A 21,947-nucleotide genomic window follows, 5' to 3' on the forward strand; every position below is an offset into this window, starting at 1 on the left:
CTTAGATTATTGATGTTGTTATTGTGGCTGATATGTTAATTCATAACTGTAGATTATTCTAATACGCGGTAGGTAGAGTATATGAAATTGTTTTGCACTCAATAGGGGATATTCTATTTTCTTCGAGATGCTGTTGTGTGGAAGAAGACGTTCAATCCATCGATGTAAACTGCATAGAACTAACGTTTGCGTATTCGATGCATTCCATAGCCAATGATACTAGTTATCCTTTATTCGAAAATAAAAAGCGCCACACCTGCCTTCCCATGTGATACCGTAAAAGAGAAATTATTATTAGCAGCGCAAACCTTCATCAATACCGACCATTAGGAGTAAGCTCCCGCTTAATCATGTACATAGTCTCAGGCCACCACGTTTCACCAGTATCAGCCGACTGGCCCAGCGGATTCTGAGCCTTCATCAATGACATGATCTGGCTTAGCTCCCACTGCCCAATGTCGCCAATCCACCACACTCCATCCAACAACATGACCAGAACCAACCAATGAGCAAAGATGTCCATGGCTAGTAAGTGCGTCGCACTGAGGGTCGGCACCTCGCTCCCTGGTGACTCCGAGTCTCGTGTCATCCAGCTGTCAGCTCTACCTTCGATGTAAGGCGAATCCAGGACCGACTGGACGAGATTGAGATACTCGGCCGCCACTTTATTCAGAAATGACATGATGATCCGTCGGAGTACCTGTGGCGACTCCATTGATGTAACGCTGATCATGTATTTTGCTACCCAGGGTGAGACCCGGGTGAGTTGGTCAATCGATAAGGGCTGGTTTGCGAGAATGTTTTCATCATTCTCTCTCGATGATAGGGCCGAATATGCACATTTTTCCAGTATAGTCATGGTTTCCAGGGATGCTTCGAGCTGTGAGTGAGAGCTAGGGTCCAGCTCTGATTCTTTCAATAGAGCCACGGTGGACTCGACCCTCTTGCGTAGCCCCTCAAGCGCCCGACTGTATGTAGATGCAACTAGGGGAAGGAACAAACGCTTTGTGTTCTCGGAAGGGCCGTCCTGCGGCGATAAGACATCTGAGCTACACAAGCCCGCTCTCGGTATCTCCGGTCCTGTATTCATAATCGGGTTGCTGCTTGTCTTCCATCTATTGTGCGCGGAATCGACAATGTCGTTTAGAACAGCACTAGACGCCATATGGGCTGCACGCGTGAACGATATCCATTGTGAGTTCTGAGGCAATATCTCGTGTGGTAGCCGTTGCCCACTCCGCTTTGCAGTGGTCGCGAGATGTACTCGGATGGAGTGACTTGCGGAAGCGTATAAGACCATCAATGCCGCGTTGGCGAGAATTTCATCGTAGGAGTCCGGGTTCTGCATGGTCGCTTGTATGTGCCGGAGGGAAGCCGTGTGATGGCGCTCTGAAAGCGCGAGTAGTTCCTGAATCTCCAGTATCTTTTGCGGGCTCAATGGAACCTGGGGGCTCTTGACGATGTCGTGCGACTTGCAAGCAGCAGCCAAGGCGACCAGGGACGACATAACGCATCTGCAGTTGAAAGCAAGATTTGGCACTCCGACCGACAGAGCATAGAGGTCAAGATCGTCGACAGGTATGATTTGGCTAGTGTGTGAAATATAGTGGCTCAATAGAGTTAGCTCCGTCGCGTCGAGAAAACCGACAGATGGCGGATTCGACGGGTGCTCTTGCTCATCTGTGCCAGAACTGGCAAAGGAAGCAGGTTGCCCAATGGATAAAGGGCTAGGGATCGAGAGGTGGTCACTTGGAAGTGCAAGCGGCGATCCGGAACCGGAAGCTATTATGCTGGGACTTGTGGGTGGGACGCGAAAATCAGGGATTGTGAGGCGGGTAGTCTCTTGGTCTTCCGACAAGTTGCCATCGTTTACAATAGTCTGATATTGGCATCTGTACGAAAACTTGCTACACCTGGAGCAGCTCGGTCTCGACTCGTCGCACTAGGTGATTTGATCAGAACATGTGTTTTTATGAACAGAAATCAATTCCCTACCTTCTTTCTCTGTTGCTTGCATCTGAGACAGCCATTCCTCGACTTCTCATGTCTTCTGCGGAGTCTGTATCCGCTCGCCTGGAGTTCTAAAAGCGTATCACTCGGCATGTTTCCGATAGAACCAGATCTCGCTCAAATCCTGTGCAAACAATTCTGTACTCGATCAATTCAGAGATCGCGGCGTATTAGGCAAAGTTCCACAAGCTTATATTTAGTTTCTGCAGCGATGACTCCATGCGTTCTAGAGCGTTCTTTTGAGGCTGATATTTCGTTGCCCAAATATGATCCCGACTCCCGAGCGGAATCAGCACTAACGGCGTGGCGGAGAGTCTTGGCGTTTGAGTATTTGTCATCTCGTGTCCCGTTTGGGGCTAGCCCGGGCTGACACTCGGCCATTGATCTATACGGAGTCAGCAACCATGAGATGGTTCAAGGAAACAAGGCCCGTTCTGGTTGTGGCTTTCCAGAATGACGTACTGCTTAAGTACACCCTTCGTGGAAATGTGCAGTCATATTTCGGTGTGCTTAAAATTCGGCTGCCGAGATATATTCTTGCGGCATGGATTTGGAATCTGCGGTCTGACAAAACGCCCTAACGGCCTGTTTCAAATAATCTTGGCTTTGCCAATGAATGTGCTACGATATCCCTGCAGTTTGCGCCCGGTAGTACGTCAGTTCGAACTGAGTTTCCATTTTCATTTGTTGTCCTTGGAATCGTTAACGTGATGGGCATCCGGTGCTGAAATAACCGGGCAAATATCCGACCGAAGGAGTCTAGACAGCGTATATTGTGAACTAATCGAGGTATTGCAGACCGCCACGGGGAACAGGCAGGATATAGTATAAGTGACATTGGGGTCAAGCAAACCGTGTCCTCTCCATCACATTCGCCAAGCCGGTCCCGGCACTCAAGAATCAGGAACCGGACACCAGTCGTAGTTCCCATCGACATTATTGCCCCACCACGAGGGGAATGGGTGTGACTTTCCGCCGGCCCCGAAAACAGCAAAGGATAAGATGAAGAGCACCGTGAGACTGGCCCCGTCAAAAGCACCCGTCACGAGGTATGAGTAGTCCTTGAATATCTTTGGATGATAGTTGCGCAGAAAGAACTGAATGAAGAAGCCGGAGAGAATCCAACTGAAGATGACACAGGTCTGGCTCTGGTTGTAGGGGATGTAACCGGCGTATTGGATGAACTGGGCCATGTTGATTTCTGCCACATCCACGGATCCGATGCGGGGAAGCAACTGTACAGAAGAATTTGTTGTTAGACACGGTGATGCTTTATGTATTGTCTTGGGGTCACGTACTTTGTAAAAGAAGCGGTGTACAATGACAACTCCTGCACCCACCGCGATACCAATCGGGACAAGAGAATATCGGCCACCAATCTTGTATAGATAAGGCGAGAGAGCCCAAGAGGTCGCATTACTGACATAGGCCTGGATCGTGGCTCCGCTCCAGGAGGAATTGCCGTTGCCATCTACCAACAGCTCGCGATTGGAAGTCACGATTGAGATCATGACGGCGTAGTTGATGAAGCCACCGAGGATAGTGCCATACATCTGGGTCAGAAACATGATGCGAGGAGGTATTTTCACTGATTTGGAAGGTGAGATTCAAGTTGCAATGTTCTGAAGGGGTAGGACCTCTTACGATATTCGCCCATTTTGAGGTCGTTGGATAGATTTACAGCGTTGGATATCACGTTGTGGGACCAGGCAGCAAAGTACATGTTGCCTACTGGCTTTCCGGGGATGATCAGACCAGCCAGCATCTTCGAAAGGTTGTTGGTGGCAATTCCGTTACCATAACGAGAGTAGAGAATGACACTCTAGAGTAACGCCTCAGCCACAGTTTCCTTATAGAGGATTGAATCGAGGGATACTCACGAAGGGCGCAATGATGATTCCAACAACCAGTGAGATCACATAAGCCCAAACAGGCAGTGTGATATTCTCTTTGATGACAACAACCAAACCAAGGATGAAGCTGCCGAGAAGCACAAAAGCATACCACCACCACGGTGTCTCTTTATAGTGTTTGGCCATGTGGTCATGATGCCGATCGTCGTATCGGCCTTCCCTTGCACTCTTATAGGCCCGTCGAATATCTTTGCCCCAAAAGAGAATGCAATGGACGATCAAAGCTCCAATCTGAGAGAGTTAGCGACAAAGCTCGTTGATTCATAGGAACTAGCACTTACAGCAGCGTTCGCGCAAAACAACGACCAGGCAAACGTTCCTGTTAGGTGCGGAGTTCCATGTTGCGCCAATTGGGCCTCGTCGAGCACGCCCCCTGGAAACACGCTATCTACAGGATATGAAGTTCCGTTGGCGTTAAGCAACTTTGTCGACATAAATGGAAGAGATCGTGCATTCCACCCATTGCCGTAGTAGATGGCAAGCATGAAAATGAAACAGGCGCCGATCCCCACCGCCTGGTGGACTTGAAGTGACAAAGGCAGGGATGTTTGGAACGATGTGATCTGTTCGTGTGAGCTTTGCCAGCTTGCTGTATGTTAACCTGTGAAAATGATGCCTTACATATTGCCAGTCAAAAGAGAGAGAGAAAAGGCCTAGACCCTCATTGGTGCTAGCTCCACCGAAGAGATTTGTTAACACAGCAGCTTTGCTTCCGGTCGCCTTCTGGGCAGCCAAGCACTGCATATTTCCACATTAGCCACCCAAACGCATCAACTGTCTCTGGCATGAACTTATGGAGCACGTACCGGAATGGAAACCGAATTCAGCCACGGGAAAATGTAAGCAGGGATAATTTCGTAGATTGACATGCCCGTGAATGCATACCAAAACCATCTCAGTGGCTTGGAATTCTTCACTTGCTGCCAATGAAGCCCCTGGAGAGTCTTTACGGTGGGCAATGTGCTCCAGTAAACTGCTTCAGTGTGCCAAACGGCTATCGGGCGCATTATGCCACATAGCCCATACCCAAACAATCCGATAGATATGGTACTAAGAATGACCGTTGCCGCGCTCAAAGGGAGGTCATAGAAGAGGTTTTGTGCTGCGAATACGGTCGAGGCGGAGGCAACGTTGGAGGCCGATGCCGCGGTGATTGCGCATATCGAGTGTTCTTTCAATGACCAGGGCCCGTGATTTATGAATTTGACAACTGATAGCCATACGGGAAGCTTGCCTTGGTTACCTTTCGCTCTCCAGCGAGCCTCAAGTTTATCGCCGCGGGGCAATAGATTGGCCCAAGCATTGCCAACGAAGTAGGAAAGCAAAACGATAAAGGTTCCTTGAATTGTGACCAAGGTGGGTTTGAACTAGAAGGACAGGTGTTAGGCGAATGACTCAAAGGGCAACATAACTATTGAATGGTGCCCGTTACCTGGTATATCTGGTTCATCACAGCCTGGAAACATGCAAACCCCGAAGCCAGCACGATGCTGCGAAGAGTCAAGGCGCTGTCAAAGTCATCCCGAAGAGGCAACAAGTGCTGCGCTGCATCGGCACCAGTCACGATAATGACATCCTCGCTATTCCGATCGTCTTCGTCGCTAGGGGCTGTTTCCCCTTTCGCTGCCACACTTACTGCGCCTTTCTCATCAACGGACCCCTGTTTGGGGTCCGAGTGACCGTCGACTGTGACATCGTGGGCAATTGGTGACATGGTTGGTTCGGTGCGCTCACAACTTTGGGGACTGAGAAGGTAAGGCATCATTTATATTTCAAATGGCCCAGTAAGTGATGCCATTCTACACTTCGATGACCTTATCGCCAAACAACCCAGTCGCCCCTGCCATGTTCTACTGCAACACACCAGAGCTCAGCCCGCCCAATCGAATCGCCAACGTATATTCCACCGGGTTGTTTCTTTGTTTGTTATCAACCCGGAAACTAGAGTCTTCCGCGGAATCCTTCCTTTGCTTCACAGTTGTGGCGTGTTGGATCCCTTAAACGGAGTTTATCGCTAATCAGGCATTTGCCCTAACCGACGATACTATCCGGTGGCGCTCAGCCTTAATGAGCGGGCATAAAATGACTCGCTAACATAGTTAGTTAGTTCAATTGAACGCATATGGATGGTCACTCGGATGGAAGTCCGTCGGACTACCTGCATGACACCTTATCGAACCAATAAGCCGATCCCGCTAATTCGACTTCATCCAAGGCTAGTTGACACTAGCCAAGCACCGATCACACCTACTGTAACCCTACTTGCGGCATGGGTAGTTTTCGAACAAAGACAGGGAACATGCGATGAGCCGATACGCTCAGCAACAAATGTCTCAGGCTATTTCGACCATGCCATATGGAGTGCTAGTAGGCTTATCGACTTTGTCGGTGGCATTGCATGTCCACGTGCGTCGGAGCTCAGGGTTTGGGTAGGCAATTAACACTGACAGCATCCAATGCTATGCATGGTATCCGAAGGCAAGCGAAGCAAGACACACAAGATAAAAAGCCTAATTATATGGAACCAGGGCAAGCTTTCTCTCCATTCTTGGCCTCAATCAAATATCCAGCGCGAACATCCGGGTATGGACGGATACAAGTCGAATTGGGCGTCAGTGACCAAAAGTAAAAACGCCCCGCGACTGCATCAGGTACCCCTTTAGCGTTCCATAATTGAGATCACTTAAAATCTCTATCCCTCAGGTGAATAGCGAAACTTTTGAAAAAATAATCAATTCAATCAATTCTCATTGAAAATTACCTATTAAAATGGCAAGATAGAGATATCTAGGTTATCGTGCTTCGAGATTGGGAGGAGGGATTTAGAACATGCCAATCAAAATGTATAGCAGCTCCAGGTGCCACCTGAGAAAATAATTCAACCTCACTAGCCCAGAAAACCCATGCTAGGGTCCCCAACTGTACGACGTTGACATGCACGCCAGCCCGAACGAAGATTAGTGCAAGTCCAGAGAATGTTCCCGCCAGGTTTTCTTAGGCCCATTACTGTACTACCCTTCGTAGAGAACCGGTTTTTCCAAACCTGTCGGGCAAAGACAGATCAAGTGCATGTATATGTACGTGCTATGGTTTAAAGGTATTCCATTCAAACTAGTTCGTTGTTCTCAGTAAATTGCATCCGAGTAAAGGTAGCCTCCAGTACGGATTACGCCATATGCAGCATTTCTGCGTCTATGGTAACCTAGGCACCCTACGGAGTAATCCGGTGTAGAGTGGGATGTCTTTCGCATTATTCGGAAAAGCCGAAACGAACACTGTAAGGGTCCCAATTCGCACTAACGTATGCCGGGATAGGAATAATCCAGACACCAAATGACCAGGCCACAACCAGACTAGGCGGATTTTGTTTCGCTTCACGGGTCATTTCATTGGCTGTGCCCCTCGTTGCCTTATCATCACATATTCAGAATTAGCAAACTTGATCTAAGCTCGCGCATGACATGTTGAATCTTCCGAGTTGAGTGAATTAAAAAGACCTTCTACGCTTATAAATAGCCCTAAGCCGATCGAGGAGTAAATGTATACCATCAGGGAGAGGTTAGCGAAATATCCAACGCGATAGAGCTCACTGGGATCTTAGAAAGACTAATAAAATCAGGTTCGCTTTTATTCGGACCGGAATTAATCTCTAGTCTTGGTACTTGGGGAAGACAAAGTCGAAGAACGTCGTTGTCTGAAGGCCCAACAGCATGGAGCATAATGTTCACTACCGAGCACTCGCGGACACTTCCCAATCCCTGGTTAACAAGAATTAAAATGCGCATGTTGTTTCGCAATAGCATCAAATGAAAGAACTTTCTCGCAGAGTCACCATAGCCCCGGGATTTGTAGCGAAGAAATGATTTGACGTCATCTTCATTTCCCGGTTGAGCTCAGCGTCTTCTGCTCCCTCTTTTGTTTAAAGACGATAACCTTCTTGCTGGCAAGATCTCGAATGTGTCGGAAGTTGCTCGACCCCTTAATGCAAGGGGGTTAAAGTAATAGGCCAGTCCAGTGCACGAATGGCACAGCTGCAGCATAAGAATTAATTCGTGCGACGACCGAGATTGGGGATGAATTTCCTACAGTGCCCTATAATGCAGTACGCAAATACTATCGCTACTAAAAGACGCCAGAGTGATGATACCGCAGTATATATGAAAATCTGATCTTGAGACCGTTGACACCACCCTCGCCCAGCAATCGTTCCCGGGAATCCCTTGGTTCTTGGAAACCTTTCTATTTCGTCTTGCTGCGTGGCGTCGACATCAGCAGCCTGCCGTTTTAGGTAAACAGGTCATGATCGTATCATCAGTGAGACTTTCAATGAATCGCTTGCCTCGGTGACCGCTTCTTACTGTGCAGGAACCTTTCCCTAGAACCTTCACGAGACTGTCAAAGACCCCACAGGAATGATGTTGTTGACTTTGCAGCTGCTCAGATAAGAGTTCAAACTTTCAAATTGGCTGACTAATATAAGAATGCACTAGGGGTGTTTGATAAATCGGCGCATTCACGCCCTGATTCAGCCTTTCCTGCCGCCTACTCCCCAGAACCGACAGTATTTCACTCTCTCATCAATTGGCACCTAGTAAAAGAACAGAAGCAACCTTATGGCGGGCCTTTTCAAGCCATATCACCTGTCCCCGTTGGACCATTTGATCCCGCCTATATATCCGACCGTTTTCACGTCATTTGCACTTCGGGACACCACTAGTGGCATCTCTGCGCTTGACAAAGGTGTCCACCGGTTGGTACAACACCTATCCTTCCTAGGTGGAAACGCCGTCTTTAAGAACACTTCGAAAACTCGGAATGTACTACAAGTCCGACCTGGCAATCGTCAGTTCCTGGTGGATTATCCCATGTTGCACAAGAAGGTTCATTCACAGGGCATATCATATATTCAGAATTCAGCTATATTCAGCAATGATTTCTCTGGCTTTCCTCTAGAGATAGTACGGCGTGAAGCTTACCCTCTAATCCGCTTCCAGGTAAATATCATGCGTGACGGGATCAGTTTAGCAACCACTCTTTTTCATCCCGCGATGGACGGAGCAGGCTGCTTTAATATTCTTCAATCACTTGTTGCACACTGTTGTTCGGCGGAGCATTCAGCACCCATCACTTCACCCCAGGAACAGCAAGATATAAGGGAGAGGGTCCGCAGTGTTAGACAAGGCACTGTGGCTCTCTCCAACAACGAAGCATATGGGGTTCACTTCAATTTGGACACACCCAGTATCAGCCGCAAGCTTTACTTCTCTAATGATACGCTGGAATATTTGAGGGATCTATGTCAAATCTCTCATGATCAAGGCCTTGATCACGCCAATGCGAGAACAAGGATATTTCTCAACGATGTGCCTCAGCCTTGATCTGGCTATGTGTGGTCCGAGCACGTGGCAAAGTAAACGGCACGTCGACTTCAACATCAACATCGCGATCTTCCTCTATGGTGACAACCATTAATGCGCGGTCAAATGTCGACTCTCTGATTCCCGATAACCATATAGGAAACGCAATCGTGTTTGCGGCTACGACCTACCCAAGATCACCGATGCTAGAGCAGGAATCAAGTTTATTTACCTTGGTCAAGGACTTGGTCTTCCGTGCCCACAAAGCACGTAAGGCTGTCGACGACAAACAGGTCAAGGCCACGATTACGCACGTCAATGCCAGTCATGACTGGGCATCCTTTACCTTCAAACTACCGGAGATGGCGTTTAGTAACCTCCGACGTACCAAAGTATACGAATTGGATTTTGGCTCGAGTCTGGGCAACATTGAGCGTTTTGAAATGCCGGATCCTCGAATTGCTGGAGGGTGCTGGATCTTGCCAGCACGTACTGTCAAGGAAGGTCCTGTAGCCTAAAGTTAGCTATCTTCTACTCCGGTCTGAGGTTCCGTTGCTATCCCATAGTGACGTCTCCATTAGGCACGCATTGCATCACCTGACCCATGAGTCAAAGTCCATCCCCTTCATCCACCATCTTTCCTTCACTACCCACACCCCATCGTCGTGATTTTTCATCACACCAAAACAATGAACGCAACTGAAGTTCCTAAAACACCGCCAGCTCCGCGCGCGCGTCAACTCCCCCAGAAACATGAAACCCCTGCTGGGCTGCCCAAAGGAAGCAGTCCAAGCGAGCCGAATACGCCAACCAAGGATGACGCCGCAAAGACCCCCGACGTGCGTCCTATCAGCCCCCCTCCCATAAAAACAACCATCCACCCTCGCGAGCCGGAAAACCCCTCATCACGAACTTGGAGAGTGTCTCATGCCGACATAAATGACCTCACTCCCGAGGAGCGATCTCTACGCGAGGAACGGATGGAGGAAGAAGAAGCAGAGAGGGCCTATTACCTGCGCCACCCCCATGCATTTTTTGAACGTTTTCTCAACAGAATGCTTTCGCAGTCTCGGGACCATTTTGGGGAAAAGATAAATGGTAGTGCTATTTCTTGATACTTAACTTCCCTGGATGCTTACTAACATATATGGTTTCTGGTCCAGGCAAGCTGGAAGACGAGGAGGAGATTGATATTTGGGAAGGGCACTCTGATATTTTGGAAGGGCGAGTTTAGGGACGAGGACGGGGGAAGTCACAAGAGCGCAGACGGGAGGAAATAAATGCCAGATAGAATATGTGAATATGACCAAGACTTTATTTTGCTATGAATGAAAAGATCGAACCGACCTCCACCAGCGTTTAGCAGTAAAATTATGTCAACTCTGGCCAAAGTCTGCTTCTTGTGCACCATAAAAAGGCGCAAATTTGGTCTATTCCAGCCATATTGCGGGAGTCGTCAGAACTAACTATAGATCTTTGATGCAAGCAGGCATATGACCAAAGTGTTCTGCAAGACAGTAGCTTAATCAGTTATATCAGGATCTATAGGTTTCTAATATGTGGCCCACATCCGGCACATAATACTTCCGCTAAGCATAATTTGACACCCTGAGAAATTTCTTTAGCCAAGAACATGATACTTGCAACAATCCTAAGAGGGGGGGCGACATACTCGATCAAATTTCCATCTGGGTCGCGCACATAAACACTCAGGATTTTGCCCCGTGCGCCAGTCCGCTCCACCACCTTGTCACCCTCCAGAACCTGCGAAAATTATTTAGCGTCTGAACCTTTCATTGGCATGATGTTTTTTACCTCAATATTTGCATCTCAGAATTGCTGAAGCACGCACTCGACATTCGTGTCGGTCAGGAAGCATAAATCAGCACTCCCGGGCTGCACGTTCTGTGCCTTGGGCTCGAACTCCTTGGTGAACTGGTGGAGGTTAATTTTTTGAGAGCCAATAATAAGGGCATTCCTGTTCGAAAAAAAAGCAAGACGCCATTAGCGACATCTAAATATAAATAAATTTCGCATCTCCTTGCCTCTCAATGTCCCTATTGGCAGGCGAGATGAACATTTCATGTCGCATGCCAAGATGGGTGGTGTAAAAGGCGACGGTCGCCGGAATGGACCGGACAGTAAGGACGAGGTGATCAAGTGATCCCACTGCAAATTTAGCCATTCTGAGAGCATGGAATGATGTTCTATCGGCTGTATAAAGGTGAATTGGTTCTTGGATAGCATTTGGGAATAAGATACGAACAGCTGCCCTCGGCAAAGAAGGCCGAGTTGCTTCTCGGCAAGTTGAGAACATCCCGACCCGTGTCCGGGGAGTGAAGTGTGGGGTTATGCTCTTAGCCTCTTCCCCACCAAATCCAATTGAATTCATATCATAGAGAATCACAGTATATCTACTCAACCAATAAATTAAACTGCGCTCTCATAGCGCGAGCAATAATCTTAACCCTGGGCAGCCATTACCTCAAAGCTATCGAGTATCATACTAGCCGTTAGTGCATCGCTTCCTGGCTCGGGGGTTGATAGCTGTTGGATAACATATTGAAGGGATTGTGTGTAGTAGCATGTCGCAACCGGTACCTAAGTCTCGCCCGAACTACGAAAAGAGAGATGCCGCGCAATATAAGCATATATGTGGCGGCTAAGAGCTCCGCGGTCAGGACTAGAGAAGTAAATTCGCGGTGATATGTGTCCTTGATATCAAACAATCCATGTATTTAGCGAGCTCCTGCTGATATTCGTTGAGAAATGAGAAGATAGACCATTTCTGAGGTTAGCGACACCATTGAGTACAGCGCTTTCTGATAAGATGGCTTTTCACGACCATAGGCCTGGTTAACGAACTAGATGGCAAGGGGACCGAATCGTTGCAATGGGAACACCATGGTCTGGGCAGACTCGTGCCTAGACTATCACATGATCAAATACCTGCTGATTAAGTGGTTGGGTACAGCTCGCTGTCACGGTACAGCTTGCGAAATTATTGAGAAAGACAGTCAACTTAGCAAGAATACCGGTGTCCTATCGGACTGGCTGTATATATGTGACAAGTTAGCAACATATATCAAACATGACGACCAGCTAGAACTCCGTTTAATGTGCGATGCTGCAACCAAAGAAACTGCTGCAGCCTTCTTGGATCCACTCCAATATCTTCCTCGGTTAAGGGAATGGTCAATCCGTTTGGGCCCTTATTGGTATCCAGATCTCCAGCAAATAATTATGACGACAATACGGCAAAATACCAGATATCTCGGACAATCTCCAGTGATCTTTCGATTTTTTGATCTGCCCCTTGAACTTCAACTACGCATACTAGAGTTCTCAGATATTGTTGCTCCTACGTCACTAATATACTCATCGCTCCGGAATAGATTTGTCCACCGAAAATGTGAGGGACTTTGTTGTAATGCGTTTTCTTGGGGCCGGCGTCAGCCCGGTGACAGATACTACTGCCCATCAACACATACGGCGTTCTCTACCGCTCTGCCATGCTGGGAGACACCAGATATGATATTTCTAGTTAGCGAGACAATAAGGCAACTAGCAATACCGATTTTGTATTCCAAAAACATCCTCGAAGTCCAATGTGACCCCACAGGCTCGGCAGCAGGCGCAGCATGGAGCGGACAAAAATCGGCATTTCTTCGCTGTTTCCCAAAAAGTTCATTTCCACACCTGCGCCATATCTACTGGAAGCTTCCTAACGTGAATAATCGTCGGGCATTTCAACCGAATAATAAGGAGACAGAGGACTGGATTATCTCCCTTTACTTTATTTCCCTTGCAATCCCTCCTGGCAAACCAATTTTAGAATTGGATCTGTCCAATGCCAGAGAGATACCCTGGTATCCAGAAAATCCAGAGAAGATTGCTTTTGAGTGGGCGCTTTATGATCGGGTTTTGGAGCCAATGGTTTGCTTAAGGGGTCTACTAAAGGACCTTTGGATCCACTTGTGGTATCCTTTACATCCTACATTAGAGCAGATGCGAGTAGGCAAGGAGCAATCACTGGAACAGAGCATAATGGGGAGTAATTATGACAGTTTTGCACGCGGGAAGAAGACCACAGAACCGGTAGTTACATGACTATTAGTCTGGTATTGGGGGTTTTGGCAGTAACTAAATAGCGGCAACTTATCTAAGATTGCGTCATACGTCTATATAGGATAGGCTATAATTCCTTTCTCTAACAGTGGTATATTATTCTATCTGACATGAAAAACCTTCCCCATATAGCTATGACCAGTCCACATGCATGGTAGGGCCCAGTATCTCCTGTTAGATCTCCGTGCGTCTTAGAGAACAGATTATTTATAGTATACCAGGAATATTCGCAGGAACCACAGGCTAAGCCTTTAGTAATATACATCCACGAAATCTTTTCCTGTATTTCCTGTATAATACATAGAGGCAGAAAGGTTTCTGCCTTATTTATTTATTAAACTTCACAGTCATAGTTAAACTATGTGGCCTCCTCTCTTAGGTACATGTGACATGGTGAAACATGACAGCCTACTCAGTATTGTTAAGCAGAGAGTATGGACTAATTACATAGTACTTCAGGCTTAGCCATCGTCGGTTTTCATTACATATAAACTCTAACGTAATTCCTTAAAACTAATTAATATCCTATGATAGACCCGAAGTTCAATTCGCTGAGGAGGTGTAGTGCTTTGAATCCGTCGTCAAGGCCTTGTTGCGTGCTTCATGCCGGAACTATATATATATCTCCAGCTCAACCTGTTGTGGCGTAATCTCAACAACATTGTCAATGCAATGGCTCAGCCAAACCCAAGAATTCAAGGAGAGAAGCCAGGCATACCGGGGAAATCCGATCTATTCCACTATACGTATATAGCTATTGTGCCAGCGTCTTTTGTTTGACAATCATCCGATGTTGAAGTGAAGTGGTTATATTTGCTGACGATAAAGCATTCCTCGCTTGCGATTTCAAATACTACTCTCATGTGTACAAGCATGAATTTGTTGGAGAAACAAAAATAAAGTAGAGTAATTAAGATGTAATGGTTTGCATTGCAATGCGCATCACATCTTTACATTGCCTCATACGTTATCCCTTTCTACTTCACGACTAAACATGTTTGAAAGACGTTGACCCAAGAGAACCTCTCCTTCCCTCACAATTATTTCAACGACCAAATCTACTGGTAGAGCCCATGAATTCGACCATCCCTGCAGCTTTCACGAATCTATACATTAATACGAATTTCACCCACTATAGGCCAGCAATATGCTCCCCAACTGCATGAATTGCCGAGCGAAGAGTAAATCAACTTACCATGAGACTTGAGTCAACAAGGCTTTTGCAACTGCCTCCTTCGGGGTTTGGAATTTTCCTCGTGCTCTGCATGACATGGAGACAAATTTAGAATGCTCGATAACAAGTTACCAAAGGTCGCGGTTGTTGAAGCTGGCTACCTGTGGAGCTCCCCCATGCTTGATTTTGAATTCTTGGTGGCCTCACAGAGTATTCCTATGTAGCGTCCAACGCTACAATGGTCAGCCCTATTCCGGTAAAGAAGACGTAGAAGAGGGCAGAGGTCTAGTTTATAGAGAACGAGGCAAAAGGAATTATTTTCTAGAAAGCCTACCTGAAGAGATGCCGTGGGGAACTGTCTTTCTATCATCCTGATACCTATTCAACATTATTAAGGAGATCAAAAGCATAATCTTTCTCGGGGAAGAAGTGCGGCATTAGAACTAAGCGGTTATTTTCGGAGTTCCGCCTATGTTTGTGGGGAAACAGTTAAATTAGGCAAGCATGGCGATGACGGCGGAACAATTTCACTCGGAGAGGAAGACCTGTTATGTTGCATTCTTGGACAAGGCTAAGCATTGTATTTCAGTTGGGACTTGGCGGAATGAAGGGGACTTAACCACTCCTTCACCCAAAGGATGTTAGAGATATTTGGCGTATACTTCGGTGTGTTTAACAAATCCATGAGAGGGAAACCAATCGAAGACGATGGTCGTGTTGAGAGCCTTCTGCGCCAGAAGAAACCTTGCTGCAAGGAAAGAAGGCCAAGCTAAAACATACGAAACATGGGTAGAACCGACTGCCGTCTTAGCTACTCGCACCGGCCAATAAAATTGACCACGCGATGGTTTGGAATGTTTCACTGTAAACGAACACCGAGCTCCTTGGCCAAACCGTTTGAGAAAGAGTGAAAAGCCTGGCTGCATGGTGATGCTGGCTCGTTCTCACCGCAGCGTGGCTGAGGGCGGCCCGTTCAGGACCCCTGCCTGGGGTCCAAGGCCACGCGGCCGTCAACCTGCGGCCCAACCACAAGTCTTACGTTCCTTGGACATTGTTGGTATTGGAAACTCGAATGTTCTTACGGTCCTTTCTCTGGAGTAGGAAGAAGCCTGAGAATGGAGAGAGACAATGATGGTCCGGGAAGCCATCCGGATCTTCCTACTGATGCCGACAGTGATCGAATATCAATGGAGTGATTCGTGGAGCCAGCCCTTGAGTTAGACACAGATTTGCTGGGGAAGATCGACCGCTGTCACACGTCAAGGCACAAGTGAGGCAGTGCCTAAGGGTTGTGCCGTGCTGAGCCGCACAGACAGAAGGATTTAGAAATGGACGCGTTAGAATATGGGGAAATGGCATGATAGTCGACTGCCGGCTACCCCTTACTCCATCTCCATAGCCAATTAGAGAACAAATCTAGTCAACTCGTGCCTGTAGCGTTGCACTCAGACAAACCGTCGGCCGACTTTGGGGCCGGGGGCCAAAGAATGGGGCTCCACGGCCCCTAACCTGCAGGCTCAAAAAGGCGCTAGAAGCCGCTTCCGCCCCGACGGCCCCAGAAGTAGTCAGCCAAGCAAAGCATGAGCTTGTTAAGGATCTCAGCAGATTACATACGTTGACTCGGGCTGGGAAACTGTGTACTATTCTGGTCCTGCCGTCATGATAGACAGCCCCCTATCCACCTTCGCACTGAAGAAAGACTACAAGCCTGCAAAACCAACATATGAAGCAAGAGATCATAATACACATCAAGCTGAAGAATCTTACTCAGAAAACCGTCCAGAGTAGCATTGGAGGAAGGATAAACAGGAAATCATCGATTGTTGATTTTGCGGCTAATCAGCATGTTTGATCATTATTCGCTTGTTCGGCTAACCCCTGTAACCTAGAGTATAGGGTCAATGTTACTGTGCAGGGGTCTGTATATACTTATTCTGTACTAGACTACGCAAAGACTTGGCCCCTTGGGGCCATTCGAGATCGATTCACATCGCCCATCTGACATGCATTGCGGGCTGGGGTCAACCCTCTAGAATCAGAGCTTATTTCCAACAGCACCACCTCGAGAGTTCAGGGTATTGGATCCGCCCTGGAAGCCAAGCCGGACCAGGAGTGAGATTGTCTATCCATCTAATCTCATCTTGGGTTAGTTTGATGCATAGCCCTTTATTTCGGCCCCTGCTCAACAACAGTGATGCGCCAGGCATCGTTCCAACTTACGCAACCTACGCATTTCCAAGTATAGGCCGCGAAGAAAAGGCAATCTAGAATGAGGGAAATAGAGGCAGTATAGAGACACGAAAAGACATAAATAGACCCATCCTCTCGCCTCAAATCAAAGCATCATCACTCACTCACAAACACTCTCTTCAACAGCCTCCAGCTTCTCTATCCACTCTCTTAATCTACATTCTTTGATCGGAATTCCCAGGCGGAAAACCCAAAACAGTCAATCATTCAAAATGCAGTTCTTCTACCTCTTCTCTGCTATTGCCCTCATCTCCGGCGCCGTTGCCGGCCCCGTCGTTCAGGCTCGCGACGAGAACACTGTCCTCGGATACAAGGAGGAGTGCGCTTCCGACGGCAGCCTCGGCTACTGTGACGAAGGCTACTACTGCAAGGTATGCCGAGTCTCTATTAGATACAAATGGCTTCGCGACATTGAAAAGGATACCACTAACGGCTTGTCTAGGTGGATGTCTCCGAGAGCACCGGCAAGTGCTGCACCGAGGGTGCTGGCTGGGCCATGTGCTAAACAGCTTGACCGATATATTATCGAAAGCTCGACTTTTGGTCGCCGGACCTAATCTCAGCGACAATAGGAGGAAGATGTTCAGAGACGGAGGGGTTGTTTGAAAGTGTTCAGTGGAGGAAGATGTATCTAGAGTTTTGATTGCGTTCCAATTAAAGAAGCCTTTGGTCTTCACATCTATCTTCCTTGGCTCTATTTCGGGGCTTTAGTTAACCGGCATTTTGGGTCAACCACTGGGCAAAAGCCGTCCTAGAATCTTCAAATGCTAACGACTACGCGAGGAGCTCTTTGCAATGTGGCTAAGTGGAAGCAGACCTGGAAGTGAATACAATAACATTTAACAAGAACCTCAATTGCACTATCAGGCTTCATTTACAACAAAACCACTTCCTGCTCGTATCCATATCCAAGGAAACAAACTTGAAAGGCACATCTTTCACCTGATACAGTTCTGCGGGATTTTTTCTAGCCCCAACATACACTTCAAAAATACTTGTCTGCTGAATCTGACGTAGTGGATCTAGCACTTCATGGATTTGGTCTTGGAGAAGTGCCGAGCCACCAATGTGCATATATAGTTCTCGTAGACTGGAGAGAGTAGCCAGTATTAGGCACACTTCTTCCCAAGTGGCGAAGTCATATGGGGGGATTTGTTTCGCTGTTTTACGGTCACCGAGCGTGAGGTGGGGGAAGGCATAGACAAAGTGCATGGTACGAAGGAGATTTATGCGAGAAGGGATGATTGTCTGAGAAAGGTTGAGGATTGTATCGACGTGGTTGAAATAGAAGGCACTTTCTCGATACAATATGGGGATGGCTTCCGAGTAGCTATAGGACTATCAACTTCAAGATCATGGCTTGGTCTTTGTAGTGGGAGCAGAAACGCAAAGCGTAACAGAGCAACTTACACCATACGGCACGTCTGAAGCAAGGGAATTGGGTCCGGGAACAAGGGGCAATTATCCGTTCCAAGCAGATACCCCGGGCAAACACCGTGATATCCCGGGAACGCTTTGTCCGAGTAACCCCAGCATGAGTGCTCACAAGCAGGGTACCGACGTTCTTTCTCTTCACCATGACACTGGCTGGCAACGAGCTTCCTTTTATCCCGCACCAAATGTAGGTCAAATGAACCAAGGAGGCATTTCCAAATTCTTTGACGTATCTCCAAAGGCAGAGACCCGAGCAACAATGATTGTTTCTGCGCACATGCGTACTGTTTCTTGGTTGATGTCTTCTGTCCTTGGGACTGGATATCGAGAAAAGAGGCTTTCTTTCCTTCCTCTGACAGGCTTAATGTTCGAGGTCTTTGTGAAGGAAGAAGCTTTGGAGCGTACTTCTTCCTCCTTTTCGGATGTCTCTCGGAATGTTGGCGCCCGGCACGAAAGATAGTGCCGATGTAAACAATTTCCCCAACATGTCCGTCAGATGCTATATTCGCCGGTAAAAAGGGAATGGCAGAACCAATACGACTTGTTGTTATCGGCGCAATGTCGTGGATCAGTTCAATGTACAAGGGTTGGAAGTATAAATCTGCAGGGGGAAAAAGATAAGAAAAGAAAGAACGAGTATAGAAAGATTTAAGAAATAACATATGAAATGCAAGGACCAAATAGTAATATACGAAGTTATGATGCGCCCAAGCGCCGAAACAAAGTTTAGGGGAAAAAAAGCGCCTCAGTGTTCAGCTGTCGGTAGCTAAAGGTCCCGGGCGCTGAGAATCGGTCGCATCGAATCGACCGTGATAGCCATGACAGACATGGGGAGGTGGATCAGAACACGCGTGAAGCATTTGGCCAAACAAAGAAATAGAACAGACCATTACAGTTCAGCCTTTCGCGCAGTTTCTTATCTCGCAAGCTGAAATCGGCGATCGAACCACACAATAGGTATCCCCAGTGATTGCTGGCGAAAAGTGTTCAGCTCCGAAAACAAAGAGGATCGATCATATATGCATTTAGCCTACGGGGATCTGCATCACGTTGTAGATTTTCGCGCCTCAGCTAACAAGACAGTGCGTTTCATTTGTTGAACGAATGGACCTAGCCCGCGAATTAAACTTTGCCTATGTGCAAACCTGTAGATATTTTAGCACAGTCCGTACTAGCCCCTGAAATAAGGAAACCTGAGCCCAGTTTAGTTTGCTCTGCAAAAACATTCACAGGAACTACTGGACTACTCGTCTTCTCAACACACGCTGCGGCGGCCCGTCAGACCAAAACCGACGGAATTTGTTCGTCAGCCTCCTCCAACAGCGCTAATTGCTGTGACCTTAGTGGCTTCTAGATCTTTTGCAACCCGTATAATAGTTGATGCTATTGTAAAGTATGTGGTTCCCAAAGACTATAATATTAGATAACAAGTGTATCCGGGCATACTTGCTAGAGAATTAAATTCAAGATTGAACGTGATTCATTACTACCATTTCAGATAGCATATCCAGCAAGAATGAAATTTCTACTCAGTGGTTTGCTATTTTATCTATCGCTCATGCTAGGCTTCATACAGAACGTTGATGGCTATGCACTAGACAAGCGCTGCAATAATCTAGATATGCACTTCGAGTACCCAGTATCCACAAAGTGAGAAAATAAAGAAAATGAAAAACGATTAATTCGCGTGTAAAATGACAGGATACGAAGACCTTGCTAGAGAGGCAATAATTAAAATGCTTGAATTCTCCCAAACAGCTCAAGACGCCCTGCAGGCCCTTAAAAATAAAACAAACAATGAGGCCCAGATAGATCTTTTCGAATACATATTTAGCTTTGCCGTTGAAAAGGCCAATGGTCAGAAACGCGTCAAACTGAATAACTGGAAAACAATTTACAAAATATACACCAAGATCCTAACCTTCGCTCCCGTCAAACAACTAAACGAAGATATTCCCACAACTAATGTCGTCATTTATTGTGACTATTCACGATTCATCGAAGAGAAAGATTGCGACAGCAAAAGAAAGAGAGATATTGCCTGCGATAAGGACACAAGTCTCAATAACAAAATAACTTTCGGATAGAAGCAATGCAAAAGCAACATGACTTATATTCCCTCATAGTTGATATGCCCTCGTATCTTGTAGATAAATTCACGTTTTGCTAATGAATCACATCACCGCAAAAGCTTTGGCAGAAGCGAATGGTAGCCATAGATTTGCACAGATTAATCTTTGTGCTTGATATTTGAATTTTGTTTCCACTTCTAAGAAACAATTTTGGGTGAGCTGCTGGATTCAACGGTACAAGACATATCTAACAAATACAGAATGATGTTATCATGAGGTCAATCAATTCATAAGATTATCATTAGGATGTATCAACGCACGAGAATGGATACCCATGCCCTACACGACCATACAATTTTGCATAAATTAACACACGCCCCTTCCAAAAATGCTGCAGACGACGTCAAGGAAAATCGCAGCTATAATACGATTTGAAAATATGCCTGACCTTTAAGAAAACTCGCTGAGATCAATAAGATGAAAAAGATACGTGACGATAGGAAAGACACTGGCAGCTGCAGGAAACGCGAATAATTATGCATACTTTAATCTTGATAAGATACCATAATTGGCCATGATTACATCAACATTAATTATAATACATGATACAAGGAGCCAGAATGATCAGTCCAGATGCTGGGACATTACCGACGAGACCGAATAGGAACGGCTCGATCTCCGCTCTCTCGGATGCAACTCATGAGGCTATTGGGGGTTGAGATACTGAATACATGCCTAAGAGCTACCTGCTACTGTGATGGGATATCAACAAAACAGACACATGCTGTGCAACCTGCCACAATAAAACACGACATTAGTTGGTTTCCCTGCGAGAGGAGTGTATGTGTAGTTTGCTGATCTTCAGAGATTCAGCATAGATGTGAAAATAAGTTCCGATCGCCAATGAATCCCATCCTTTCACGAGAGTGCGCAACAATCCTGAGCACTACTAAGGCTAGTACAGCTGTGTAGTTCCCTAGTTCCCACCGCTGTCTCATATTCACGTTCTATAAGAGGGGGACTCGGTGTCTTCCTCGGGATCAAGGGATCAAGGGATCAAGGGATCAAGGGAACAATACTCCGTACTAACCACGGACCGAAGATTGGACATGCGTGTAAAATTAGCAATCCTCCGAAGGGGTTCATACGTAAATCGGTCCGAAGTTCGAGTAGAGTGCTTGAAAAGGATCATGACCCAAGTCTCTTTCACGGGGACCAGTTTAATAAATGAACCTTAAAAGGCAAGGCGGACTGTAGGTGATCCAGTCGGATGCTTCGGGCGCGCTCCACAACTGTTCCTGCCCCCCACAGAGACGCCATCATGGCTGGATTGAGCAGGTCTGACGATAAGGATGAAGGGGTAATAATGAGCAATGAAAAACCCACGATTGCGGTGTACACAGCAGGGATAAATCAGAATAGTGGATCAATTGCGGCATGCAGCTCTGTATGAATAATCTCGGCCAGCCGTTGGCCATCTGATGTGCATGTTATATTTCAATCTTTCTTCATCGCGCGCAGAAAAAAGCTCAATGATTTGAGGCCTCGAGTCACTGATAGGCTCTTGCAGGACCTGCCAAGTAGGCCCGTTGTAAAGCCTGACTAGTAT

General features: G+C 46.9%; 5 protein-coding genes across 5 annotated transcripts; 3 read left to right on the forward strand and 2 right to left on the reverse strand.

Annotated features, from left to right (window-relative positions):
* Positions 1-313: 313 nt before the first annotated feature.
* Positions 314-1,507, reverse strand: LDX57_007455 (uncharacterized protein; the record flags this gene model as incomplete). Its single annotated transcript, XM_046089171.1, has 1 exon — positions 314-1,507. One exon carries the CDS (start codon positions 1,505-1,507, stop codon positions 314-316), a length of 1,194 nt encoding a protein of 397 aa, XP_045945141.1.
* A 1,396-nt stretch (positions 1,508-2,903) lies between these two features.
* LDX57_007456 (OPT family oligopeptide transporter) lies at positions 2,904-5,637 on the reverse strand (the record flags this gene model as incomplete). The annotated part of the gene is made up of 8 exons (XM_046089172.1): positions 2,904-3,245; positions 3,309-3,598; positions 3,655-3,832; positions 3,891-4,154; positions 4,205-4,486; positions 4,545-4,661; positions 4,730-5,290; positions 5,356-5,637. The coding sequence occupies 8 exons, from the start codon at positions 5,635-5,637 to the stop codon at positions 2,904-2,906; spliced, it is 2,316 nt and encodes a 771-aa protein (XP_045945142.1).
* Positions 5,638-9,378: 3,741 nt separating this feature from the next.
* LDX57_007457 (uncharacterized protein) lies at positions 9,379-9,798 on the forward strand (the record flags this gene model as incomplete). Its single annotated transcript, XM_046089173.1, has 1 exon — positions 9,379-9,798. The coding sequence occupies one exon, from the start codon at positions 9,379-9,381 to the stop codon at positions 9,796-9,798; it is 420 nt and encodes a 139-aa protein (XP_045945143.1).
* A 171-nt stretch (positions 9,799-9,969) lies between these two features.
* On the forward strand, positions 9,970-10,514 carry LDX57_007458 (uncharacterized protein; the record flags this gene model as incomplete). The annotated part of the gene is made up of 2 exons (XM_046089174.1): positions 9,970-10,378; positions 10,444-10,514. The coding sequence occupies 2 exons, from the start codon at positions 9,970-9,972 to the stop codon at positions 10,512-10,514; spliced, it is 480 nt and encodes a 159-aa protein (XP_045945144.1).
* A 6,317-nt stretch (positions 10,515-16,831) lies between these two features.
* LDX57_007459 (uncharacterized protein) lies at positions 16,832-17,509 on the forward strand. The gene is made up of 2 exons (XM_046089175.1): positions 16,832-17,203; positions 17,275-17,509. Exons 1-2 carry the CDS (start codon positions 17,045-17,047, stop codon positions 17,335-17,337), a joined length of 222 nt encoding a protein of 73 aa, XP_045945145.1. The 5' UTR covers positions 16,832-17,044; the 3' UTR covers positions 17,338-17,509.
* The last annotated feature ends 4,438 nt before the right edge of the window (positions 17,510-21,947 follow it).

This window comes from Aspergillus melleus, assembly GCF_016097325.1.
Source record: "Aspergillus melleus strain CBS 546.65 chromosome Unknown contig4, whole genome shotgun sequence".
NCBI classification, from domain to species: Eukaryota; Fungi; Ascomycota; class Eurotiomycetes; order Eurotiales; family Aspergillaceae; genus Aspergillus; species Aspergillus melleus.

Excerpts from the sequence above, each read along its gene's own strand:
- LDX57_007459 (XM_046089175.1), top strand. The coding sequence starts at position 17,045 with ATGCAGTTCTTCTACCTCTTCTCTGCTATTGCCCTCATCTCCGGCGCC. Across the intron at positions 17,204-17,274 it reads ACGAAGGCTACTACTGCAAG|GTGGATGTCTCCGAGAGCAC; the intron begins GTATGCCGAGTC and ends CGGCTTGTCTAG.